A 22720-nucleotide genomic window follows, 5' to 3' on the forward strand; every position below is an offset into this window, starting at 1 on the left:
GGGCCCAGGACAGAGGCACCTGCATCCCAAGCTGTCTCCACTTGACCCTTTCCCTTCCCGGGGACGGGGAAATGAGCGTGAAACTGCCTGCCCACTTGGAAAGCCCCTAAAACACCATCGGGGCCCCCAACTTGCACCCTCAGAACTGATGGGACAGTTTTCCAACGGCAGTCAGGTGTCAGACCCCGCATTCCTGAGCAGAGCCAGAAGCCAGAAGCCAGCCCGAAGCGTTTCTGTCACCACACAGCCCACCACCAGGCTGCCTCTAATTCCTCCTCCACTCTGCCCTGACCGAGCGCCCAACCCGGTACCAGTGTGGGCCTACGGCGTGCGTTCTTTGGACCTCAGAGACAAAGCTCTGCTCTTAAGAACGTTCCCAGGTTTCCTAGAGACAGCCTCAACCAGCTTCCGCCATGGTAACCCCAGAGTCCGTGCACTCACATGGCAGCCATTAGGGGCTGGGGCAGGAGACACAATGCACTTGGCCTGGCAGGATTTTTTCTTCCCAAGAGCCTGTTTCCCATCCACAAATTTGTGACTGCATAAGTGGAGGTTATAAACAATCTGAGGAAATAAAGGCGTGCTTGCTCGACAGGCTGCCACCCCAGGAGGGCAGAGCTGGGTATGATGTCCCCCAGCCCGAGGCCCAGCCCCCCTGTGCCAGACACCCTGTCCCCACGACGAAACCAAAAACACAGAGAAAAACCAGGATCGCACCAAAAGTAAGTGACAGTGGAAAACAAATGGAGTTATGTTTGCCTCTACCTCCCACGAGCATGCTGACCTCGGTCCTGAGCCCGAAGTACTGATCCGCAGAGGGCTGGGAACGCACTTGTGGAAACATGAGTCAAGCAAGACAGGTCACACGGTAGCTGAAAAGCCTTCTCCCTCACAAAACGAAATTCTGAAAAAGGAAGCTAAGGAAAACACCCCAAATATTATTTCTTCTCCCTTTCAATGTCAAAAGGCATCATGTCACCTCTTGCTATGGGTATTAGGCTTGATAATGGGAAGTCAGTCAAAACAAACAAAAAAGTTCCAGTTTTGAGCAAGGGTGAAGGAAAGAAAAGAAAGGAGAGAAAGAGGTGTACGAAAGACCCTTAAAAACATCCACAGCTATAAAAGCTTTTAAATGTTTGCTTTAATCTGCCAGCTGCTCCTAGCTGTGCAGTACTGTAAAACAGCCCCACAGAGCATGGCAGCCGTGTCCGAAGCTATTCAGGGCGCACCTGGGAGCCTGACTTTCTCGTTCATTTGGATCTCCAGAAATTATGTTTTAAATGAACTTTAGAGAAATGCTAGAAGATTCTCTCCTATTGTACACTCAAGATTCAGAACTAGGACTAAAGGTAGTAGAAGGAGAGGATTCCATGTCAGACACTATGCTACAAAATGTCTGGCAAGGATTGTTTTTAATGAGGAATTCTGATGACCCAAGAGAAAAACACGCCAGGCTCCTCAGCGTTCTGGAGCCGTCTCCAGGCTGCAGACTGAGCGCAGGGGGACAGCAGGAGGTACTGCAAGCTAGTAAAGAAATAAACAAACAAACCCAGGGCCTAGGATTTAGCTCAGTGGTTCCACTGCCTGCCTTGAAAGCCCAAGGTCCTGAGTTGGATCCCTGATACCAAAAACAAAACAAAACCAAAAAAAACAAACCCAGACTCTCTTTCATGGCTAAGGAGCCCTCACTGGCTTTGTCCCACCTATTGGGGCTGCTGTGACATCCACAGAAGATGGAGATGTCAATAAAAGGGCTCAGTTAACTATAAAGCATGCCACAAAGACAAGACATTCTGTCCAGTCTTCCAGAAACTTCCACGGCGCAAAGCTACACTCAGCAAGCTCTCAAATGTTTGCAAAGGGTCAAGTAAAGGAGTGAGAACCACGTGGTATGGCTTAGTTTCCACATAAAGCAGTGTCTGCCAGGTGTGGTGGCACACACCTGTAATGCCAGCACTCAGGAGACTGAAGCAGGAGGATCACCACGAGTTTGAGGCCAGGCTGGGCTACATAGTGAGTTCAAGGCCAGCCTGAAGAACAGAGTAAGACCCTGTCTCAAAAACCCAAAAAATATATAAATATAAATATGAAATTTTTAAAATAAAGCAAACAGTATTAGAGAAATAATTCCCATTTCACTATAGATATGTACACCAAAACAATTGTGTGGATGCCTTAAATATGGAACACAAAAAATAAATTCAAAAGAAGCAATTCTCTGAGCAGAAGGGGACTATACTAGGAGATTTGGACACATTCATAAATATCAAAATTACTCCTTCCTAACAATACCTGTTTTTTGAGGGAGAAAAGAAGTGTTATAGTGAAGCTGGGGTGGAGGCAAAATGAAACATTCTAAGTCGCTTTCGTTTCAAGCATATATTATCCGTACCACAACTCCCACACTATCAGCACTGCACATGCGCGTACACAGCAGGGCGATTCTGCCCAGCCACTTCAATAACAAACTCGGTTGTCACTTCTCATTACCGTTACATCTTGATCCGGAGGGTCAAGTAACCAGATGCCCCCACACCGGACCCCTGCCAAAAGTCTAGCCGGCTTCTATTTCTCAGTCGCCTACACATCGTCAGCGCCAACCACAATGAACGGCCCAAAGAATCCAGAGATTTTTCATTTGGGAAAAAAAAATTCATGCTCCCCCTGTCCCAAGAGGGAAGCCAGGCTGAAGGGGCCCCCGCAAAACACCCTCAGTCTTCCAAGAGCAAGACCACCCTCTGTCCTGTGGGATTCGACCTCAGAGACCCTGCAGGCGACTCTGGGTGAGGAGAGCTCTGTCCCCATGGCAGGACTGGGCCCCAGCCAGTCCCAGTCAATCAGCACAGCAGGCTTCTCCCCAAGACCCCAATTCGGGGCTGTCGGCCCTCTCTGAGCCCTGTCTCTGGCGAAGATCGAGTAGAAATGAAACCAGAGAAATCAAAACAACATGGCCAGTTTCTTCACTGGGAGAGAACTATATTTTCTCTATAAAATTAAATTTTATACAAAATAAATTCATTATAATTTTTCTATAAAACATCAAGAATTACATTCTTTCTGGTGTTCTACAAGGGAAAGAATTGTAGCTTTTCTATAAAACTATTGTCCCTCAGAATCGAAATCAAGCTAGGTGTGGTGGTGCACGCCTGTAATCCCAGTACTCAGGAGGCAGAGGCAGGAGGATTGCTGTGAGTTTAAGGCCAGCCAGCAATATGAAGTGACACCCTGTCTCAAAAAAAGAATCGAGATCACATCCCACCACAGTAAAGGACACCTGCTAACTCCGTCACCCACCGACCGTGGGTCACTAACAGGTAGGCCACAACACAGTGTCGCTCCACAACACCCTGTGCCAACCATGCAGCTTTCCAGCCTCAGTTCTCACTCCACTGACGCCTGCAGAAAGGAAAAACATGGGAGGAGGGAGGTTTGGACACCATCTCGCTATGTAGCCCAGGCTGGCCTTGAACTCACAGTGATCCTCCTGCCTCAGCCTCCTAAGTGCTGGAATTAAGGGGGTGCACCACCACCCCTGTGTGTTTTTTAGTTTTTAACAACTGCTTTGGCTCACTACAAAAATTAATATACATTCACTACAGACAATCTAGAAAACACGGAGAAAGTTTTAAAGGATTATTGAAGCTGCTGCTAAGCCCACTGCCAAAATACCTGCTATGTGCACTCTGTTTCCTTCCAGTCTTGTTTCTAGGGACAGAGATATGTGCTATCCATGTGCTCCTGGGTCTCGTGGTTTAACACACCGGAACTCTGCTGGGGCCTACATTTCCACCCTGCCCCTGGGAGCTGAATTAAATATGAACCCGCTGGCCAGGGAGGAAGCCGTGCTCGGCCACCCAGAGCCCGGACCTCAGCAGAACCTTGTTTCTTCTTCGTGTCACGCCCGGTGACGCGGACAAAGTCATACATGATGGGAATTTACTGCGGGCGTCACATGCTCGCCGTGGTGCTCAGATACCCGTGAAGGCCTCGGAACACGTCCCCAGCAAATGGCAAGAGCCGACTGCGCTCTTGGTCAGCTTTTTCTCCTTGAAATTCAGTCCTATTCTTTCTGCATGCGGCACAGTAATATCGAGGCACATAGGTGCTCCATAAATCTGCGCCCCTCGCAATGAAGAGCTGGGTCCAGGCTCCAAAGTGAATAAACACAGCGGGTGTGCAGTCTAAGTACTGAGACAATTCTGGTGTTTATTTTGTTCTTTCATATCCCATACTATAATAGGACCTAGTACACAGTAAATGTGGAATGAAAGATGAATATTATGAACTGTGACCTTCAAATAATTTTTACGGACCCAAAGGAAAGTGCCACCAATATAATGGAAAATTTCAAAATTACACTATGTGACACTGATAGGAAAAATTTAATTTCTAAAGAGCTACTTACAGTCCTAAGGTTCTGTGCTCCAGGCAGCTTAGCTCAGCAGCGACACCTTGTGGTGAGAGCCTTGACTTCCAGAAGCAGAGAGTTTTACAGGAAGCAAGAAACAAAGTGGCCTCAGACACCTAAGCCATAAAGCGGGTGTTGAGTCCAACAGACGGGTAAGCCAAGACCCTCTTAATGTAACTGAATTTCATGGAGCTCACTGGGCTCTATCAAATGTGTTTTCAGGAAGGAAAATCAAATAAAGGGTACGACCCAATTCGACTCCCTACACCTATAAATGTGGAGCCAACAGCCGTCACTAGGAGGTGTCTGGAAATGTCTCAGCTCAGCACCAGGACAGGCCCACGAGGAGCAGTGCGCTGCCTCCGATGGGACCGCCTCAGTATTCGTACACTCATCCTTCTGTTCCAGGAAAACACGATATAAAACTCCTGGCATTTCCTTTGCAGCAACTCAAGGTCTTCCAAGAGTTCGTAGCACTGAGAAATGGATGTGGGCTGGGTGTGTGGCGCGGTGGTACAGAGCCTGCCTGCCATGCATAAGCCCCTGTGTCCAACCCCCAGGGCTGCAAAAGGAAAAAGAAAATGGAAATGCCCGCGTTCAGCAAGCGCACACACAGTTGCTCAGGTCCTCCAGCTCCCAAAGAAAACAGCCGGCGATCAACAGCGCCACGGCGAAAAGGGAGCTGGCGTGAAAGCGACTTTTCCAAGGTGGCTGTGCAAGGCTGGGCGAGGGAAGCGTCTGCTTTCACCCTGCTGAAAGGCGGTCACTCGCCCCCCGACACATGCCATGGCTGCCCCAGCAGCTCCCAGAACCGGAAACTCAGGAGCTGCAGGCCTCTGTCACGTGACTTCATGGAAAGACACCTGAGGACGCCTCAGATTCGGGAATGCAGGCCGCGCCCGCCTACAAACACACCACAAAAGCCCCTGCCCGCAGAAGGACAACGACCTGAGACGACACCTTCCTCTCCCAGGGTTCCGAAGGCCAAGACCCAAGTCCAGCACGGTCAGGACTCCGGGACTGGAGCAGGCAGAGCTGCCAAGTGCAAGCTCTGGCCCCCCAGGCGGGTCCTCCGCGGACAGCCCCTTCCTTCCTCGGCCCCCACGCGCAGAACGGAGCGAGGGGAAGCCAAGGGTCGGCGACCGGACCCGCACAGCTCTGCGCCCGTCCTCCACTGCCGGGTGTCTGCAGGGCTCAGGCGCCGGGGCCTGGCTGATCGCGGTTTCTTCATAAACCACAGTTTCTATCGACTGAATGCGTAAAACAAAGTAACAGCTCTCAGTTCCTGACATGGAAACAAAAATTACACTGGTAACTCCCAAGAGCGTTCATCAAAACCAGTGCAGGGCCGGGGACTTAGCTCAGCGCTTCCGCTGTCTGCCTGACAAGTACAAGGTCCCGAGTTCGATCCCCGGTTCCAAAAAAAAAAAACAACAAAAACAGTGCCAACTGGCTAAAAACTAAGCAATAAAAATGCAATAGAAGGTTTCTTAATTTGAACAATTAATATGTTAATAATAATTACAATAAAATGCTAAAAAGAGATTTCTTAAATGAAAAAAATTATTCATTACCATACTATGTTTTTAAAAATTGAAACATTATATTTAGTCTTTTTGACTAGGTACAAGGTCCTTGTTAGCAACATTATATATTTTTAACTCAATCTCCCAACAACCTAAAAATAATAAAAATAACATTATCGCTGGGTATAGTGGTGCACACTTGTAATCCCAGAACTCAGGAGGCTGAGGCAGGAGGATCACTGTGAATTCAAGGCCAGCTTGGGCTACCTAGTGAGACCCTGCCTCATTAAAAAAAAGTAAATAAATAAATAACATTATCATTTAAATAATACAATTTACATAGAACTTTCATGTATATTATTTCATCTAGTCCTCAAATAATCCTGTGAGGCATCTCTTGGGTTTTCCCAGTACCAGGGTATCTTGCAGTACCAGGTGAGTGCTCAGAACCCACACAGCTCCACACTGCTCACCTCTGGAAACAGCTCGCCCAGGAAAGCACATAACCTGAAAGACAAGGCGTCCTCTTTGAAGAGCGCCACGGTGAGAGGCGTGCTCTGTTCTCCTCCAGGGAGAGCAGGGGTTTGGGTGTAGGGCCACCTGGACGATTGAGAATTTGCTGAAACTACCTGGCTGTCCCACTGCCCTCACAAGTCTGCCTGTTATGGGGAGACAGCAAAAACAGTACCAGTAATTGTCACAACAACTAAGACACTGACAGCGTGTCAAGGGGAGGGCATTAGTAAGAGCCCACACCTGGAGGACCTGGCGTCTGCCCAAAACCAGGCATCAATCACAGGAGCACAGACAGAGCCCCGGAGAACTCCGAATACTACAGCGGCCATTTCTCTTCGGGTGCACAGACAGGCAGGCGCTGAAAGGCCGAGCGCCTTGGCCATGCAGCGGTTTCCTCCTCCAAAGACTGCTGAGAAGAGCCCAGGTCAAAACACCTGACTGCAGTTTCCGAAAATAGTCATCCCCTGGTCCCCACAGAGGGTCAGTCCCAGCATTCCCTTCCCATGGACACCAAAATCAGAGCCTCAGGTTGCCTACAGAAAATGGCACAGTATCTGTACATCACCTACACACAGCCTCTGTGACACAAATACAGCCGAAATGCTATGTAAACAGCTATCACTGCACTCTATTGTTTTGGGAATAACAAGCAGAAAAAGGTCTGGCTGAGTGGTGGCACACGCCTGTGATCCCAGCACCTAGGAGGCTGAGGCAGGAGGACTGCCACAAGTTCAAGGCCAGCCTGGGTTACATAGTCCAAAGTCGGCCTGAACGACATGGTGAGACCCTGTCTCAAAAACAACAAAACCAAAAGAAAAAGGCCTGGCCACACACACAGTGGCACATGCCTATCATCCTACCTACTGAGGAGGCTGAGGCAGAAGGATCACAAGTCCAAGGTCAGCTTGGGCAATTTAGCAAGACCCTGTCTCCAAATAAAAAATGAAAAGAGCCAGGGAAGTGGCTCCATGCCGAGCCCCTGTACGTGTTCAGTACAGACACGGTCAGTTGTTCAAATGCCTCTCATCTGTGGCTGCAGAGTTGCACACTCCTGATGCACACAACTGGGATCTTCTTCCCCTGAAGAGCCCCATACCTGCAGGCTCCATGGTCCACTCCATCCTCCTTACACACCAACATTAAAAACACTAAAGATCCTTGCACATGGAGAGAGTTCCTAATCCCCAGGTGAAAACAGAAATCAAAAGTGAAGCCGGGTGTGATGGTGCATGCCTGTAGTCCCAGCACTTGGGAGGCTGAGGCAGGAGGATCCTTGTAAATTTGAGGCCAGCCTGGGCTACATAGTGAGTTCAGGACCAGCTTGGAATACACAGTGAGACTGTGTGTTAGTTACTTTTCTCTCGTTGCTGAGACAAAATACTCAACACCCAAAGCTAAAGCAGAAAGGATTTATTTAGCTCACAGTTCGTAGGGGTTTCAGTCCATAATTAGCTGACTGCAAGGCAGGGTAGATGGCAAACAGGCATTGCAAAGAAAAAGCAACATGGTGCACACGAGGTAGCAAAAGCAACAAGGAACCTTAACAGTGTCTTTCTGTCCCTTTTATCTTATTCAGACTTTCGGGATTAGGCCGGTGCCAAACCAATCACTCCTGTGTAGTGGTTTAGTAATCACAAACCCTTAATCCCAGCATCACACAGTCCAGATTTAGCTGCCTTTGAAAAAGACTCCATGAGGCTTTGGGGGACATCTAGACACAAGCCACAGCACACTGTCTCAAAACTACAATACAAAACTGAACGAAGTGAGACCCACGAGGGATACAGCTTATGGTGTAGCGTCTGCCCAGCAAGCTCAAGGCCCAGTACAAAACAAAAAAAACCAAAATTGAGACCCGATGAAACAGGACCAATACAGAACAGGGTTCTGAGGAGGCATGCTCTTCTCTGCTGAGTCCAAAGACTCACCTCAGTGGCTGTCAGTAAGTACAGAGGTGTTAAGGCGGGAGCTTCTCGTGCGTCACAGCTTAGGCCGAGGGCTGTCAAGATTTCCTTAAGGACTTCATACCGTCTAATATTGCTTGATTTGAGCAAGTTAAATTCTTCTTGGGTTCGCACTACAGAGGTGCTGGCAGGTACTTCTAAGTGCACCTGAAAAAAAAGATACACTTGGTAAATTGGGGGCCCTTACAGACACTAGGAAAGACAGTTTCATCAGCAGGGTGTGCTAGTGCCCACCTTGATCCCAACACTCGGAGGACTGAGGCAGGAGGAATGCTACAAGTTTGAGGCCAACCTGGGCTACATAGTGAGTTCAAGACCAGCCTGGACGACAGAGCGAGATCCTGTCTCAAAAAAACAAAAAAAAAAGAGGAGGAGTAGGGCTTCATTCCCAGGTTTCCTGAAAACTTGACCATGAATTGTTCTCCTTATCAACAGAATATTAACTCTGAACCTGAACATCTATAAAGTAATGACAAGCAGTAAAAAGAAGGAAAGCATTCAAAAGGCCCTCTTGAACCACAACTTCCAGGCAAAAGGGCCGCATGAGGGTGACCTTGGAGGGCTGCAGATCACTTTCCGGGCCGTGTGACCTTGGGCAAGTCACTCCACTCGGCCATGGGCTGAGACATTGCCAACACAGTGGTGCTGAGACCCGGGGGACACATCCAAAGGCCTTCCTTATGCCTTCCTTCACCTGCCTGAGCTCCCGGAGTTGGGGCTCCCTGTGTTCAGCCCTGTGAGTCCTGGAAGAAGGAACTACTCGACCTTCTAGCCCTGAGGAGATCATATCTGAACTGGGGGTGAAAGGCTGAATTACCAGAACACCAGGTACCCCAAGGAACAACCCAGGCCTGTTGGCTTTCTTTTGTTTGTGCCTCCTGGATGCAGAGCTCCTGACCTGAGGGTTAGGGAAATAAAAAGCACAGTGCCAGCCTTTAGGGAACTTGAAATCTCCCAGTTCCCACCAAAGTCTTAACTGAGGCAAACACACTCTGTGAATATGCTGTCTGCAGTGGCACAGATGCTCAAGGTCAAGGCCAAGCTGGAAAAGCCTGCACAGCATTACTCAACTTGGGCCCCCACTACAGCTGGGCAGCTGCAGGCAGCAGGGGGTCTGTCCTCCAGCTAGCCCGGAGAGAGCTACAGCGGGAAGTGAAGCCGCTAGAGGACCCTTGTCCCACCTGGTCTCCTGCACCCCAGTGCGATCTCCTCAGACAGCAGCGCCATAGGGTGCCCCTATCCTTCGGGTGAGCAGGTGGCTCCCCTGGAGGGAAACCCTTATATGAGGCAGAAATAAGACAAGCAAAGCGTGTTCCCCCCGGAGCCCACAGGAGGGACAGAGGCCCGAGGTTAAACACACGCCCGCTCACCCCATGGCAGGAATGGTCAGATACCCAAGAAGTTGGCGCAGTGAAGCAGCCTGCACATTTTCACAAGAAAGATGCTGTGGGGGAAAAAGCAATCGTGGCAGGCAGGCCGCTGAAACTGGCAGAACACCCTCCTGACTGTCTTATGGTTTCAAGATTTCAAAGGTAGTGGTTCACGCCTGTATCCGAGCACTTGGCAGGCTGAGGCCAGAGGATCACTGCAAGTTCAAGGCCAACCTGGGCTGCACAGTGAGTTCACAGCCAGTCTGAATGACATAGCAAGACTCTATCTCAAAAAAAAAAAAAGAAATGATTTAGGTGCTGGCCTGGGGGTAGAACTCAGTGGTACAGCACTTACCTAACATGTGTGAGGCTCTAGGTTAAATCCCCAGCACTGCAAGAATAAAAACAAAAACAGATTTCAGTGCTTCTAGAATGGCAGTGGGAAGAGACGCCACTGTGGCTCTGTCCTCTCAGTGAACAGGGACCGACCCCACGCAGGGGGCATGCGTGGTGGACACAGTCCTGGTCCTGGAGGTTTCAGACCACAGTCTCTTCCTCTGTTGACGCTGTCGTGACTGCAGTGACAGCCCCATCTCGTAATCTGGCTTCTTCTGCCAACATGGCTTCTCACCTAAAAACGCCTCCAGCGCTGGACAGGAAGAGGGCGCCACTACAGCTAGGCAGAGACCGGGTGCTGCTAAACACGCTCAGGTGCAAAGAATGTCCTCAGGGCCACAGTCGAGGAACTGCTACAAAAGCAGGGCCACTCCTGCCATGAGCTGAGCTACCCACTCGAGCGACACCTTAACTCCAGGCCGGAGCAGGACAACTCCAGCCCTAACTCCTGGGCCACTTGATGGCCAAACACCAGCACAAGGCCAAAGCCCAAGTGTTCCTGCACCCTGATCAGCACAGTGGCCGCAGCGACTCTGCCTTTTCCCTTTGCCTTCTTTTCCCCTGTCACTGCCAATGCAAAGGCAGCTCACCTGGCCTGGACACCACCGCCCTGTGTGCAGCTGCGTCTCACCCTTGAAGTTCTTCACCCCTGCGCTTACTGGGTTCCATCCTTACTGGATTCATCACACAGAAGAAGACTGTGATACTGAGCAGAGAAAGGGGAAACTCACCAGCCTGTAATCATATTTATTGGTTGATCGCAGGGCGGTATCACAACACAAGCCTGAGGAGAAGCCAGTGTGTGACTGCTTGTGTCACACACAAGACTGGCAGTTGTTTAAAATCGAAACGACGTCCTAATCCTCGGAATCTGACCTTGAAGCTGCATCAGCCTGCCTTTTGTTCCCTGGGCAATGCGCTGCAGTATCAGATTTTATGACAGTAACAGGGTCGGTTTAAACAGTGCAGCCAGCAGATTTGCTATGTAACTCGGAGAACTGGATCCCAACAGTGCCAAATCAATTTTCTAGTATGCATCACTGGGCAGAGGTGGTAAACTCGCTCTTCAAAACTGAAATATGGCTCTAGGAAGTAGGGTTTTTGGTGGATTTTCGGAGAATGTGGGTTGCTATAGCGACTGTACTTGCAGCGAGAGGCTAAGAGGGATGATTAGGAGACCTCCAGACACAGCCCATGTGGCTGCGGCCTGCAGGGGCCCTGCGCATCTGCCGTCGGGTCCACATTTCGGAACACTAAGCCATCTGTGCCCCGGAAGGAACTGAAGAACAAATAAGTGGGCTTCAAACAGCAGAAGCAAACCTACACAGCACTCTGAAGACCACCTGCTCAGAAAACCAACGGGCTTTACCTGCTGTGGGGGCTGGAGAGTCTGGCACAGGAACTGAAAACAAAACGGAACCAAGCCATTCTCTAAGTGGATAAAAAGATCCCTTGGACAATGAAGTCCAGCACGTCCATCCCTGCAAGTCTCTGGGGCAAAACGCCCACACCCCAGGGTCTCATTCTACAGGGGAACCCTGAGCAGAGGAGGAAGCGGCATCAGCTCTCAGAGAAACTTGGCCTGCGGCGCTCAGAGATCAGATCGGTGAGGAGGCTGCTGGGACTGCTCTCTCCACCCGAAGCTAAAAGGGAGAACAGCAGTGGGGCCAAAGGACTTCCTCAGCATGTGGAGCAAATCAGCCTGGCCTTTCGGCCCTCCCATCTCCCCCTACCTGTGTATAAATATACCATCTAATTAAAATAACTTCCACATTCTCTTATTTGGAGCTTTCCACAGCAGTTAAGATTTTTTTGGTTTTGGTTTTGGTTTTGGTTTTGCTGTTAGCCTAGGCTGGCCTCAAACTTGAGATCCTCCTGCATCAGTCTTCTACATGCTGGGATTACAGGCATAAGCACTTAAGATTTTTTTTTTTTGGTACGGGGAATCGAACTCCGGTCCTTGCGCTTGCTTGTGCAGCAGGTGGCAAAACCACTGAGCTAAATCCCCGGCCCCAGCACTTAAGATTTTAAGAGTGACATCATAAGAAAGGAATTGAAGATTTGAGCACAGTTTTGTTGTTCTTATGGTTATTTTTAGTTTGTTGTTTTTGCGGGGTTTTTTTGTGTTTTTCAGACAAGGTCTCACAATGTCATTTAGGCTGGCCTTGGACTCAAACTCATGGTGATCCTCCCGCCTCAGCCTCCCAAGTGCTAGGATTACAGGCCTGTACCACCACACCCAGCTCTCAAAGATGGTTTTAACACTAACTACCTTTACTGTCAACTGCAATATTTTATCAGGATGCTTGCTGGTGTTCAGAATGATTATCCTAAATCTTTGAAGTTCCCACATGAAATGAAGGCTTGATGATAATAGCCACAGTGAGCTTTGAAACAGACTAACACATTTTCGAAAAATTATTATCAGTAAATATCAAAACAAGTTTTCTGACTACTCCCTGGCTAACCGGGAAAGCCTAATTAACCATAGTACCTTCTGCCTCATCCTCCCATCCTAAGTGTTTGGCTAAGCAGGGTATTTGGTAAGCTTTCCACCAGCAAAACCCCAGCCCCGGGCCAGTGCCTCCCCTACACACACAAACCCTCGAGACCCACGGGCAGCCACCAGGAGCACACACCCTCTGCCACCCCCAGTACCTGGCAAAGAACGGCTTCCCCTCCACGGACACCAAAAGGCACTTGCACAATCACCCTGTCTTTGTCTTCATTCTCTAGGTGGCCCTGCAGCCTGCCGGGGCAGAGCGGCTCTCCAGGGGCCTCCTCGTAGACACAGCCACTGCTCAGAGCGCTGAGCTTCACATCACCCCGGCCCACCTTGGAAAACACCAGGTTCTGCACGGACCTCTGCAGCGCAGCCTTGCTGGCCACCCGCCAGCCACCGAGCCTGAAGGAGGAAGACAGGCTCAGCACCTTCCCGCCCTGCTCGAGGTAGGCTGTGAACCTCCCATGCACATCCTCGGGGATGGGCTCCCTGGCGGCGATGACCAACAGGAGGCAGCTGTCTGGCCATGGGTCCCTGCGAGCACTGTCCTCCGACAGTGGGTACAGGAGGTAGCTGTCGGTGTCCACACAGTTGGCCAGCAGAGCCTGGACCTGCTGCAGCAGGCCGGGGGCATCCTGGGAGCCAGAGCCCACATAGAGGAGGATGTTGGGTGCCTTCCCTGTGGCATTGCCTCTCCTGCCTTCCCTTTCCAGGCTGAGCTCATCAGAGGCTCCCTCCAGACTGCTGCTGGCATCATAAGGGAGCTCAGGAATGTTCTCAGCAGACGCGAACCTCACAGACTCGATGGTGCTGCTCTCCAGCTCCAGACACTCATGGCAGCTGGACAGGTGCAGGTGCCGGTGCCTGGCAGGGGCACAGGGCTCACTGTCCTCGGCGGAGTCCCTGCTTGGCTTGGAGGCACAGGCCCCAGAGGCCTCCGGCCCATCTCTCCTGTCTCCTGAGGGCTCCATCTCTGGGGAGAGCTCAGCGTTGGGCTGCAGGACTGGGGCTCGGCCAGAGGAGGCCTGGTCTTCAAGCTCCTGCAGAGCAGAGTCCTGCAAGTGCACCGCTAGGGCAAGGGTGGAAGAGCATCATCAGCACCCAGACTCCACAACCCACCACCTGCTCTGGTACAGCCCCTGCCTCCACCCCGGGGCAGCCCCAGACCCACAGGTGTGAAACTCCAGTTTCACAGCATCTTTCCTGCACAAACCAGACAGCCTTGGATCTTTTTTTATAATTAATCTTTTCAGTACTAGGGATTGATACCAGGGCCGTAACCCTGAGCTACATCTCCAGGACCCCTCCCTTTTATTTTATTTTTATTTTGAGACCAGGTCTCGCTAAGAGGCTTCAATCCTCTTATTGACTGGTAAAGAAAGGGAGATTCAAAGAGATGATTTTTCCTACTTGGTTAAAAATTCAATTTCTTGGATGTTATTTTCCTATATGGTAATGAACCTGAGAAATAAAAAGGTCACATGGGTACAGTCTATCCAAGCATAGCTCAGGAAAGAGTCATGCTCAGAACACTTCACAGGACCTAGAGAGGAGAAGGGTTATATAGTATCGTCTCTCAGGGCTGTAGTATAAATTCGTGATCACTAATTCAAAAACCATTTATTGAGCTGGGTGTAGTGGTAATGCCCACAATTCCAGCACTTGAGGGTCTAAGGTAGGAGGGTCCTGAGGACACTGAGCTCAGGGCCAACCTGGGTCACAGACTGAGTTCAAGGCAATCCTGAGCTATAGAGAGAGACCCTGTCTCAGGAAAAAAAGCCCCCCCCCACTTGCTATACGCCCACCACAGTGCTGGGCGTGCACACGGCACATCAGCACACTGAGTGATTTACACAAACGTCCAAAAATGGTCAGTGACACTTACTGCCTACCATATAAATGGAAACTTTTATAACTACAGAAAACCTGCACAGTAGGCCTAAAGAGGAACATTTGTGTGATTCCTAAAGAAAAAGATTTGTCCCCCAAAATTGTGATATACATATTTTAAGTAAAAGCTGTCAGATTTAGAACCACATAGTGACACTGTGCTTCCCACTCAGCAAAACCATAGTCTAGAAACTATTTATAGTGCATAAAAGAGTAAGTGTTCTGAATATAAATGCCAGCACACAGACAAGGCAATTATGAAAACTCCTGACAGAAGCTGGGCATGGCAGTACACACCTGCGATCCCAGCACTCTGGGAGGCTGAGGCAGGAGTATCATAAGTTCTTCTTGCTTGCCTGGACAACTTAGCAATCCCCTGTCTCAAAATTTTTTTAAAAAACTAAAAACAGGGGATGTACTTCAGTGCAAAAGCCCTGGGTTCAATCCCAGTACCATTTAAAATAAAAATCTAAGAAATCCTATACACATTAATAATATATCATCCCCTTGTCCCCCAAACTCTTGACACCTATATGTATTTTTTCCCTTTAGGGTTAAATCAAACCTGGTGGCTCAATTAAACTGAACTACTCTTGGCCTTCAGTCATATCAAAAGAAGTGCTCAGCATCCCTTCCTCGAGGAAGCACTGACTGCACCACTAGGACAGAAGCACTTTCCCAAGTCACTCACAGACGATCTTCTGAGGCACCAGCCCATTCTCCATCTGCAGCCTGTCTTCCATGAATGCTGCGCCCAGCCTGCTGAAGTCGTCCACACTCGCTTCTGCAATTAGCTGGTAGGGATCGCCTGGTCGGCAAGCTAAGGGCAGACAGCAGTCAGACCACTTGACAATCTGAGAAAAAGGAAGAAGAGAGAAGCTGGACTTTTTCAACTCTAAAATGACCACTTTATTTTTCCTCTCAGGCTCCTCACCAATAATAATGAACACAGTCAGACACAACATATTACTGGATATTGTATTTCACTACTATCAGTTGTTTTGGCCTGTGTTACAAATTACTTTTCTCTCCTTGCTGAGACAATGCAACACTCAAAGTTAAAGAGGAACAGTTTATTTGGCTCACAGTTTGTAGAGGTTTCACTCCATAATGGGCTGGCTCCAAGGCAGGGATGGGCAAACAGGCATCGCCAGGAGAAACAACAAGGCGCATACAAGTAGCAAAGACAAGGGACCTTAACAGCATCCCTCTGCTCCTTTTATCTTAGACTATAGGAATTAGGGCAGTGCTAAACCAATCACTTACATGTAGTGGTTTAGTAATCACATGCCCTTAAATCCCAGCATCACAAATTCCAGACTTAGCTACCTTCAAAAAAGACTGCATGAAGCCAGGCATGGTGGCACACACCTGTAATCCCTCCCAGCACTTGAGAGGCTGAGGCTGGAGGATGGAGGCAAGTTTGAAGCCAGCCTGGGCTACACAGTGAGTTCAGAGCCAGCCTGAACTACAAAGTGAGACCTTGTCTCAAAAAGAAAAAGAAAAAAAGAACAAAGAAAAAAGGAAATGTCTGCATGAGGCTTTGGGGGTACATCTAGACACAAGCCACAACATGGCCCAGATGTTTTTAGTTGCAGCTGATAACAGTGCTTCCAAATCACTCAACCTCAACTCTCGAAATTAAAAGCAACTGAAGAATCAGCTGCTAGAAGGAATTAATGGGAAAAGGCCATTCCCTAGGGGTCTTTGGCGACAGGGCCCAGGAGGGAAGGACAGGTCCACAGTCCCCATGACTTCCGTTATGGGGTACACTGAGAGACCCCCCAGAGCCTCATGTACTAATAGGTGCGGCTTTCAGAGGGTGATTGTCTGATGCCCCCCCCCCCCCCGCAGAGCTCACTTCCGGTTAGGAGGCGGGGCCTGGTCACGGGGCGTGGCCTGGCAGGGTTTATCTGTCTCTCCAGCTCCTCCCTTTCTCTGCTTCCAGGATACCAGCTCTCCTCAGACGTGCTGCCCGCCGGGGATCCGGGAACTCTGGAGTGAACCCTTCACAAACTGAGCCAAAATCAACCTCTCCTTCTTTAAACTGTGGGCGTCAGGTACTGGGTCTCAAAGATGAGAAAGTGACTAAGACAACTTCCAATGGAACTTATGGGGCAGGGGCACAGCCCTGGGTGGAGAGCTTGCTTAGCACACACGAGGCCCTCCCTCCGTTCAGTCCTCAGGGAGCCTGCAAAGTGCAGGCCAGGCAGAATCAAAGCAGAACTTCTGGAGGCACCTCAGACCCGCAGTCTCCTGCCACAGCTCCGACCTGGAGGTGCGTGGCAATCAGGGTTCCCACAATGCTGCAATGTGAGGATGAAGGTCAAGAGTCCCAGACAGTTCACGCGGCCACCACAAGGGGGCGGAGAATGAGCAGACAACACAAGCTTCAGGCCTCTGGTTTGTCCAAAAGCAGCTTTCCATACTGGGAGATGGGGTCCTGTGACCACTCACGGTACCCAACGGAAAAGGGAGCCCTCGGGCAGAAGGACCTGGCTCAAACTCGGTATCACTGGGGCCTGGCCCTGGAGAAGTCGCTGCACTCAGCTTCCTCACTGGTAAATCGGGACCACAGTGTTAGTGCCCATCACGATGTAGGTTTGAAGAGTGTGTGTAATGCCCCCAGGAGAAAGCCTGAGACAGAATAGAGGGCTCCATTAATGAGAACTCTTTCTATTACCTATTACTGCACCTGGCTTTGCAAACAACAATGAAACCAGGTGTGGTGGCACACACCTGTAATCCCAGCACTCAGGAGGCTGAGGCAGGAGGATCATGCAAGAGTTTGAGGCCAGCCTGGGCTACACAGTGAGACCTTATCTCAAAAAACCTAATAATTTCTTCACTGTTGGTGGGAGTGTAAATCGGTACAATCAATATGGAATTCAGTTATGGAGATTCCTCAAAAAATTAAAACTAGAGGTTCCATTTGGCCCAGCTGTTCCCCTTCTTGGTACCTTCCAGAAAGAGTTAAAAAGCATCATGCCACAGCGAAATACATACACCCATGTTTATAGCGGCACAGTTTGTAATAGCTAACTTTTGGAAATAGCCCAAATGCCCAGCAACCGATAAATGGATAAAAAAGATGTGGTGTTTTAATTCAATGGAGTAGTACTCTGCCATAGAGAAGGACAAACTGGAGACATTTTTAGGTAAATGGATGCACCTTGAGAACATAATTTTAACTGAAATAAATCAGGCACACATGTTTAAATACTGCTGTTTCTCTGGTGTGAAAAACTGGAAGGGAAACTAAGGACCAAAATGGATGATAGATATCTGGAAGTAGGAAGAAAATGTTCAAATGGGAAGGGGAGCAAGGGAGGGGGGAGGGGGAAAGGGAGGGAATGGGGATAAAAATAATAAGAATAGAAGGCAAACAATAGAAAGAAGGTTTTATAAAGGGAGAGGAGAAGAAGGATTGAAAGGAAGGGAGGGGGAGGGGGAGAAATGAATGAAGGTCTATTATGTACAAGTAGAAAGTGTCCATGACGAATGTGATCACTGTGTGTCAAAGTGTACCGGTAAAATTTATAATAATAAATAACCAACAGCAACAGTGAGCTTCGTAGTCTCTAAGGTGCCGTGAGTGAGGCCCGACTCTCCCTGGGAAGAACTGTCTTCCCAGGGATATACGCCCTCAACTTTCATAATCAGACACATAACTCTGAATTCCATTTTTCCAAGGCTGGCGGACTAAGATTTTAGAGCTGACTCCTGGTGAAAACCATTTTTTAAAATGCTGAATAAAATACATAAGCCAGCTGTGGTGGTGCACACCTGTTTCTCAGAACTCTGGGAGGCTGAGGCAGAAAAATCACAAGTTGAAGCCCAGTCTGGGGAACTTAGTAGACCCCGTCCTAAAATGAGGAGGAGGAGAAGGAGGGGGAGGGGGAGCCCCCGGGATTTAGCTCAGTGGTGCAGCCGCCTGCCTCAAAAGCACAGGTCCTGAGTTCGATCCCCGGTACCAAAAATAGATAAATAATAATGAAGATGAACTAATTGGCCCAGAATATCTGGAGGGACTAACCTCAGAATTTACCTCCCTCCAGTCATCACCTACTTGGCCCCGGCTGGGACACGGACCCCCTTGCTGGCTTCCTGTGGAGGGTCTATCAGCCTGGCGTCTCGGGAGTCTCCATCTCCAAGCTGACAGCCTGGGAGGGGACTCAGGAAGCTTAACCTTAACCTCGACCAATACTGCGGGGACACAAAGCTCTGGGGATGCAGGAAGGACGTCAGACGAGGAGGACGAGGAGACACTGCCAAGTGAGCAGGGCAGGCTCTGTGGAGGGGGTCAGGGAGAGATGGTGCAACCTCCTGCGTGACCCTGCACGCACCCGGCTCTCCGCCGCCTCCAGCCCCGCGCAAGCCACAGGTCGGGGGGTTGAAACATGAGTCAGCACCCTAAAGGGCGCCGGTAATTAAATCCTCACACTCCTCTGAGGCAGAGATGCAGGAGACAAGGAGGAGGAAGGACAGAGGCCAAAAGATGATCTGCACACACACGGATCGTGTTTCTCAGCCCAGCCAACCGCTTCCTCACCCAAGCCCACTTCCTTTCTCTAGAATGAGGCCCGGGAGCCAGACCATGCAAAGCCCTCCAAGCGGCACTGGGCGCTGTGATCAAAGCAAAGCCGGCAAAGCTGCACGGTCATTGATACTTCAAGAGGGGGGGCAAAAGCAAACAGGACACTTCAAATTTGCACTAGGAGATGAAGACAAAGGGGAAAGAAAGAAAGGGGAAGTCTAGCAAAAGGGTTGCTCCCAAAGATCAAAGCTGAGGAAGCCCTGCTTGGCCCTAAACAAAGGGGCTTCCCCTTAGAAGCAGCGCACAGAAACCTGGTCCGTAACCCAACTCCTAGACTCCATGTTGCAACCCAGGATAGCACGCAAGGAGGGCGGGCGCCACTCACTGTCCAGGAAGAACCTGGAAGTGCGACAGCAGCTGTAACCGCTGGGAGTGGCCTTTCCAAACTGCAGGTGACCGGCGGAAGCTTTGTAGCAGCTGGGAGAACAGAAATCTTAACAACCCATTCAGCTGCCAACCAGACAACTGATGCTGCTAATTTCTGACCGCTGTTTCTTCTCGTCCAAATCTTTTTTTGTTCTTCCAGTGGTAGGGACTGAACCCCAGGCCTTCACACAGCTAAATCCCCAACCTTTGTTTCTAATTTATTTTTTATTTTAGATCGCCTCAGGCTGGGCTTGAACTTCTGATCCTCCTGCCTCAGCCTCCCAAAGGGCTGAGATTACAGGTGTGTATCACTGCCCAGCTCCAAATTATTTTAAATGCATGGTAGGTTGTTAAAGGGGCTGGATACAGGGATATAAAGAATTTGAAACAATGAAACTAAGATTATTGGGGACTTTCCATTACCCTAGCTGCCTTTCAGGATTGGAAACAGGATAAAGGGACGCTATAAAATTCTTTTCTGTCTCTCTATGAAAAAGGCAATATGCTCTGTGGCAGTTTTATAAGAAGGGTACTGCAAAAGCAAGTCACAGTGTAAGGTTATCACAACTCCATAGCAAGCAAGGGCTGGACTGATAAACCCACCCAGGTAAAATTTAAAGGTAGAATGGCAAAGCCAATGACTCAAAAAAAGGGCTAGTCAGAAGGTAAGAGACACATCCGCTCTGTCACAACCTCCTGTTATCTGTGCTCTTGGGTGTCCCTAGGCTCTGGAGACCACCCCAGGTGCGCCGTGTCCGAATCCAGTGACTCACAGCCACAGGTAGGGTGATTGGAGGGTGTTCAGAGGTGCTGCTGTGTAACAAGCCAGCCCAAGTGCAGGGGCTTAGAACTCATCACTTATTTGGCTGGAACATTCCAGTTTGGCAAGATTTGGCCTGGACAGCTGCATTCAGCTCCACCCAGCTGGGGAAATGGCCTAATGGGGGTGACGGTCCTCTGCCGAATGGTCCCTCCTGAGGCTGGCAAGCCAAACCACTGTCACGGGCTCGGCCAGGCCAGCGCTGTCCCGAGGCTTTGTCCTCTGGATGCCGGCCCAGCCCCGGGGAGCCATGCTCCAGGCCCCAGCGGAGGCAGCAAGGCTCCCGATGACCAGGCCTGGGAAGCTGCTGCATCCCACTGCACAGGGGATCACTGAAGTCACTCAGGCTGGACTCAGGGAGTGGAGCAAGAGTCCCCCTGCGCCAGTGTCCCTGGCTGTGCCTGAGAAGGGCGGCGTGTCCCTCCCCAGGTCCCTGTATGAGACAGGCGTAGAGCAGAGCCCACAGCAAAGGCACAGCTGGAAGCAGCAGCAACCTGCAGAGCCTCTGAGTGACGAGGCAAGAGCGAGGGCTTGTGTCGAAGGCTGGGGCACAAAGGCTGTGTCACTCAGCAGGGCTGACCACCTCAAGGCACAAGGCCGCCTTCCTCCACCCTTCCCACTGTACCCCATCTCCAGAGGGGACCCGGCCACTGCCCCTCCGCAGCCACCTCTGTCCCTGTGCCGCCAGCCCTCTTCCCACACAGACTGCAGTCGGTGCCAGGTTTCCTCCATGTGCTATCTGCTGGAATGGTGACCTATCTAAACCACTGATAGGATCTTTTGCCCTTCTTTCTTTTTTCTTTTCTTTTCTGTTTCTGGTTTTCTGAAATAGGATCTCACTGTGTAGCTCAGGCTGGCCTTGAACTCACCAAGACCCTCCTGCCTTGGCTGCCTCAGCTGCTGAGACTACAGGCATGCGCCACCAAGCTGAACTTTGTTGTTATGCTTTTTAAAAAAGGTTTTAGCCTGTTGAACCTAGGATGGAGTCCCAATTCCTAATTAATGCATATATGACCTTTTAAATTTATGCATGAAGTGCATTTGCCATAGTATTTGAGACTATTCAAGTCTGCACACATAGGAAACAAGTTAAAGAACAGCAAGAGTGAAAACCACAACAGACCTTATCTCACAATGTTACAGTAAGTCAGACTTGTACAACATGCTGAAGACAAAATAAATGGAACAAATGTGAGGTGAACACAGATAAAAAGGACAGAACAGAAGAGCATTACTTGTGGACAGAAAATCATGGAGAGCCAACTAAACTTTAATATTAATAAGACGCAGATAGTGCCCCCTTCTGATTGGCGGCTGCATCATCCGTAAGGCGGCCACCCATGATATCCCTGTCAAACACAGGCAAAGAGCACAGCTTCCGGGCACATCATGGCATCATGGATCAGCACAGAGGCCCAAGTCCCTGCACAGAGCCAGCAAGTGCTGGCTTCTGACCCCTGCCACCTCTGAGCCCCTTCTGTCACCACAGCTCGGCTGACAGCATGGCTGGTGGGAAAGGTTAAGGCAGAGGAGGAGAAGATCTGTGACTACTGCATGGTCCTCCCTTCCCATGGCATGGGGTCCAAGCTGCTGGTGGATCCCAGATCCCTCCCTGTGTCTTGCTGCGTGGTTCAAACTGTTCCAGAGGCTAGGATCCGAGCGTCCAGACTTGGTCCACAGGCCTTTCTCAGAACTGAGCTGAGCCTGCCATCGCCTGTTGGTATTTATTATTGCAACTAGCAAAATAACTACATGTTCAATAAATACCCATTAGGGAATAAGTGAAAATATGAATACATGAATACTACATTTTTTAAAAACCAAATTCTTTCCTTGTGATGAATGTAATCATTAGAAACTACAAACGTACTAATAAAAATTACAATTTAAAAAACCCTGATTTCCTAAGAGTCATTTATTTGTTGTTAGGGGTCTTTAGAAGGATTGCAAATCAAAGCCATGTGAAGCCAGATATGGTGGCACACGCCTGTAATCCCAGCTCTCAGAAGGCTGAGGCAGGAGGATTGCCACAAGTTCGAGGGCAGCAAGGACTACACAGTGAGCTCAGGGCCAACCTGAGCTACACAGTAAGACTCAGTCTCAAAAACAAACAAACAAAGCCATGTGAGACATCTAAAATTTTAAAAGCTACCATTTCAGATGTAGCTGTAAGAGTTGTATCATCCTAAAACTGTGAGAGAACATCTGAGCCACTGAAAAGGCATTCTTATATAATATGTTTTCTATTTAGTATCTTATGACCCTGACAAACTCAAATGGCTTCAGAGTCGGGTGAAATATACATGCAGTGGTTCGTAAGCGCTCCTAAAATGCAAATCCCCATCAAGCTGCCAAGCTGAACAG

At 49.6% G+C, this 22720-nt stretch overlaps 1 protein-coding gene across 6 annotated transcripts in view; it reads right to left on the reverse strand.

Annotated features, from left to right (window-relative positions):
• Hlcs (holocarboxylase synthetase) overlaps nucleotides 1-22720 on the reverse strand; it is a 187109-nt gene that overhangs the window by 142765 nt on the left and 21624 nt on the right. For all 6 annotated transcript variants that reach the window (XM_021256277.2, XM_087212054.1, XM_087212067.1 and 3 more), the window contains 3 exons: nucleotides 15265-15427; nucleotides 12839-13752; nucleotides 8379-8561 (listed from right to left, as the gene is read on the reverse strand). In XM_021256277.2, the coding sequence (XP_021111936.2) occupies nucleotides 8379-8561; nucleotides 12839-13752; nucleotides 15265-15316 (1149 nt within the window). In that variant the 5' untranslated portion in view covers nucleotides 15317-15427. The remainder of the gene's footprint in view (nucleotides 1-8378; nucleotides 8562-12838; nucleotides 13753-15264; nucleotides 15428-22720) is intronic.

Source organism: Heterocephalus glaber, unplaced genomic scaffold (assembly GCF_053883595.1).
Source record: "Heterocephalus glaber isolate CG9 unplaced genomic scaffold, H.glaber_assembly_v1.0 deba00000122, whole genome shotgun sequence".
Taxonomy (NCBI): Eukaryota; Metazoa; Chordata; class Mammalia; order Rodentia; family Bathyergidae; genus Heterocephalus; species Heterocephalus glaber.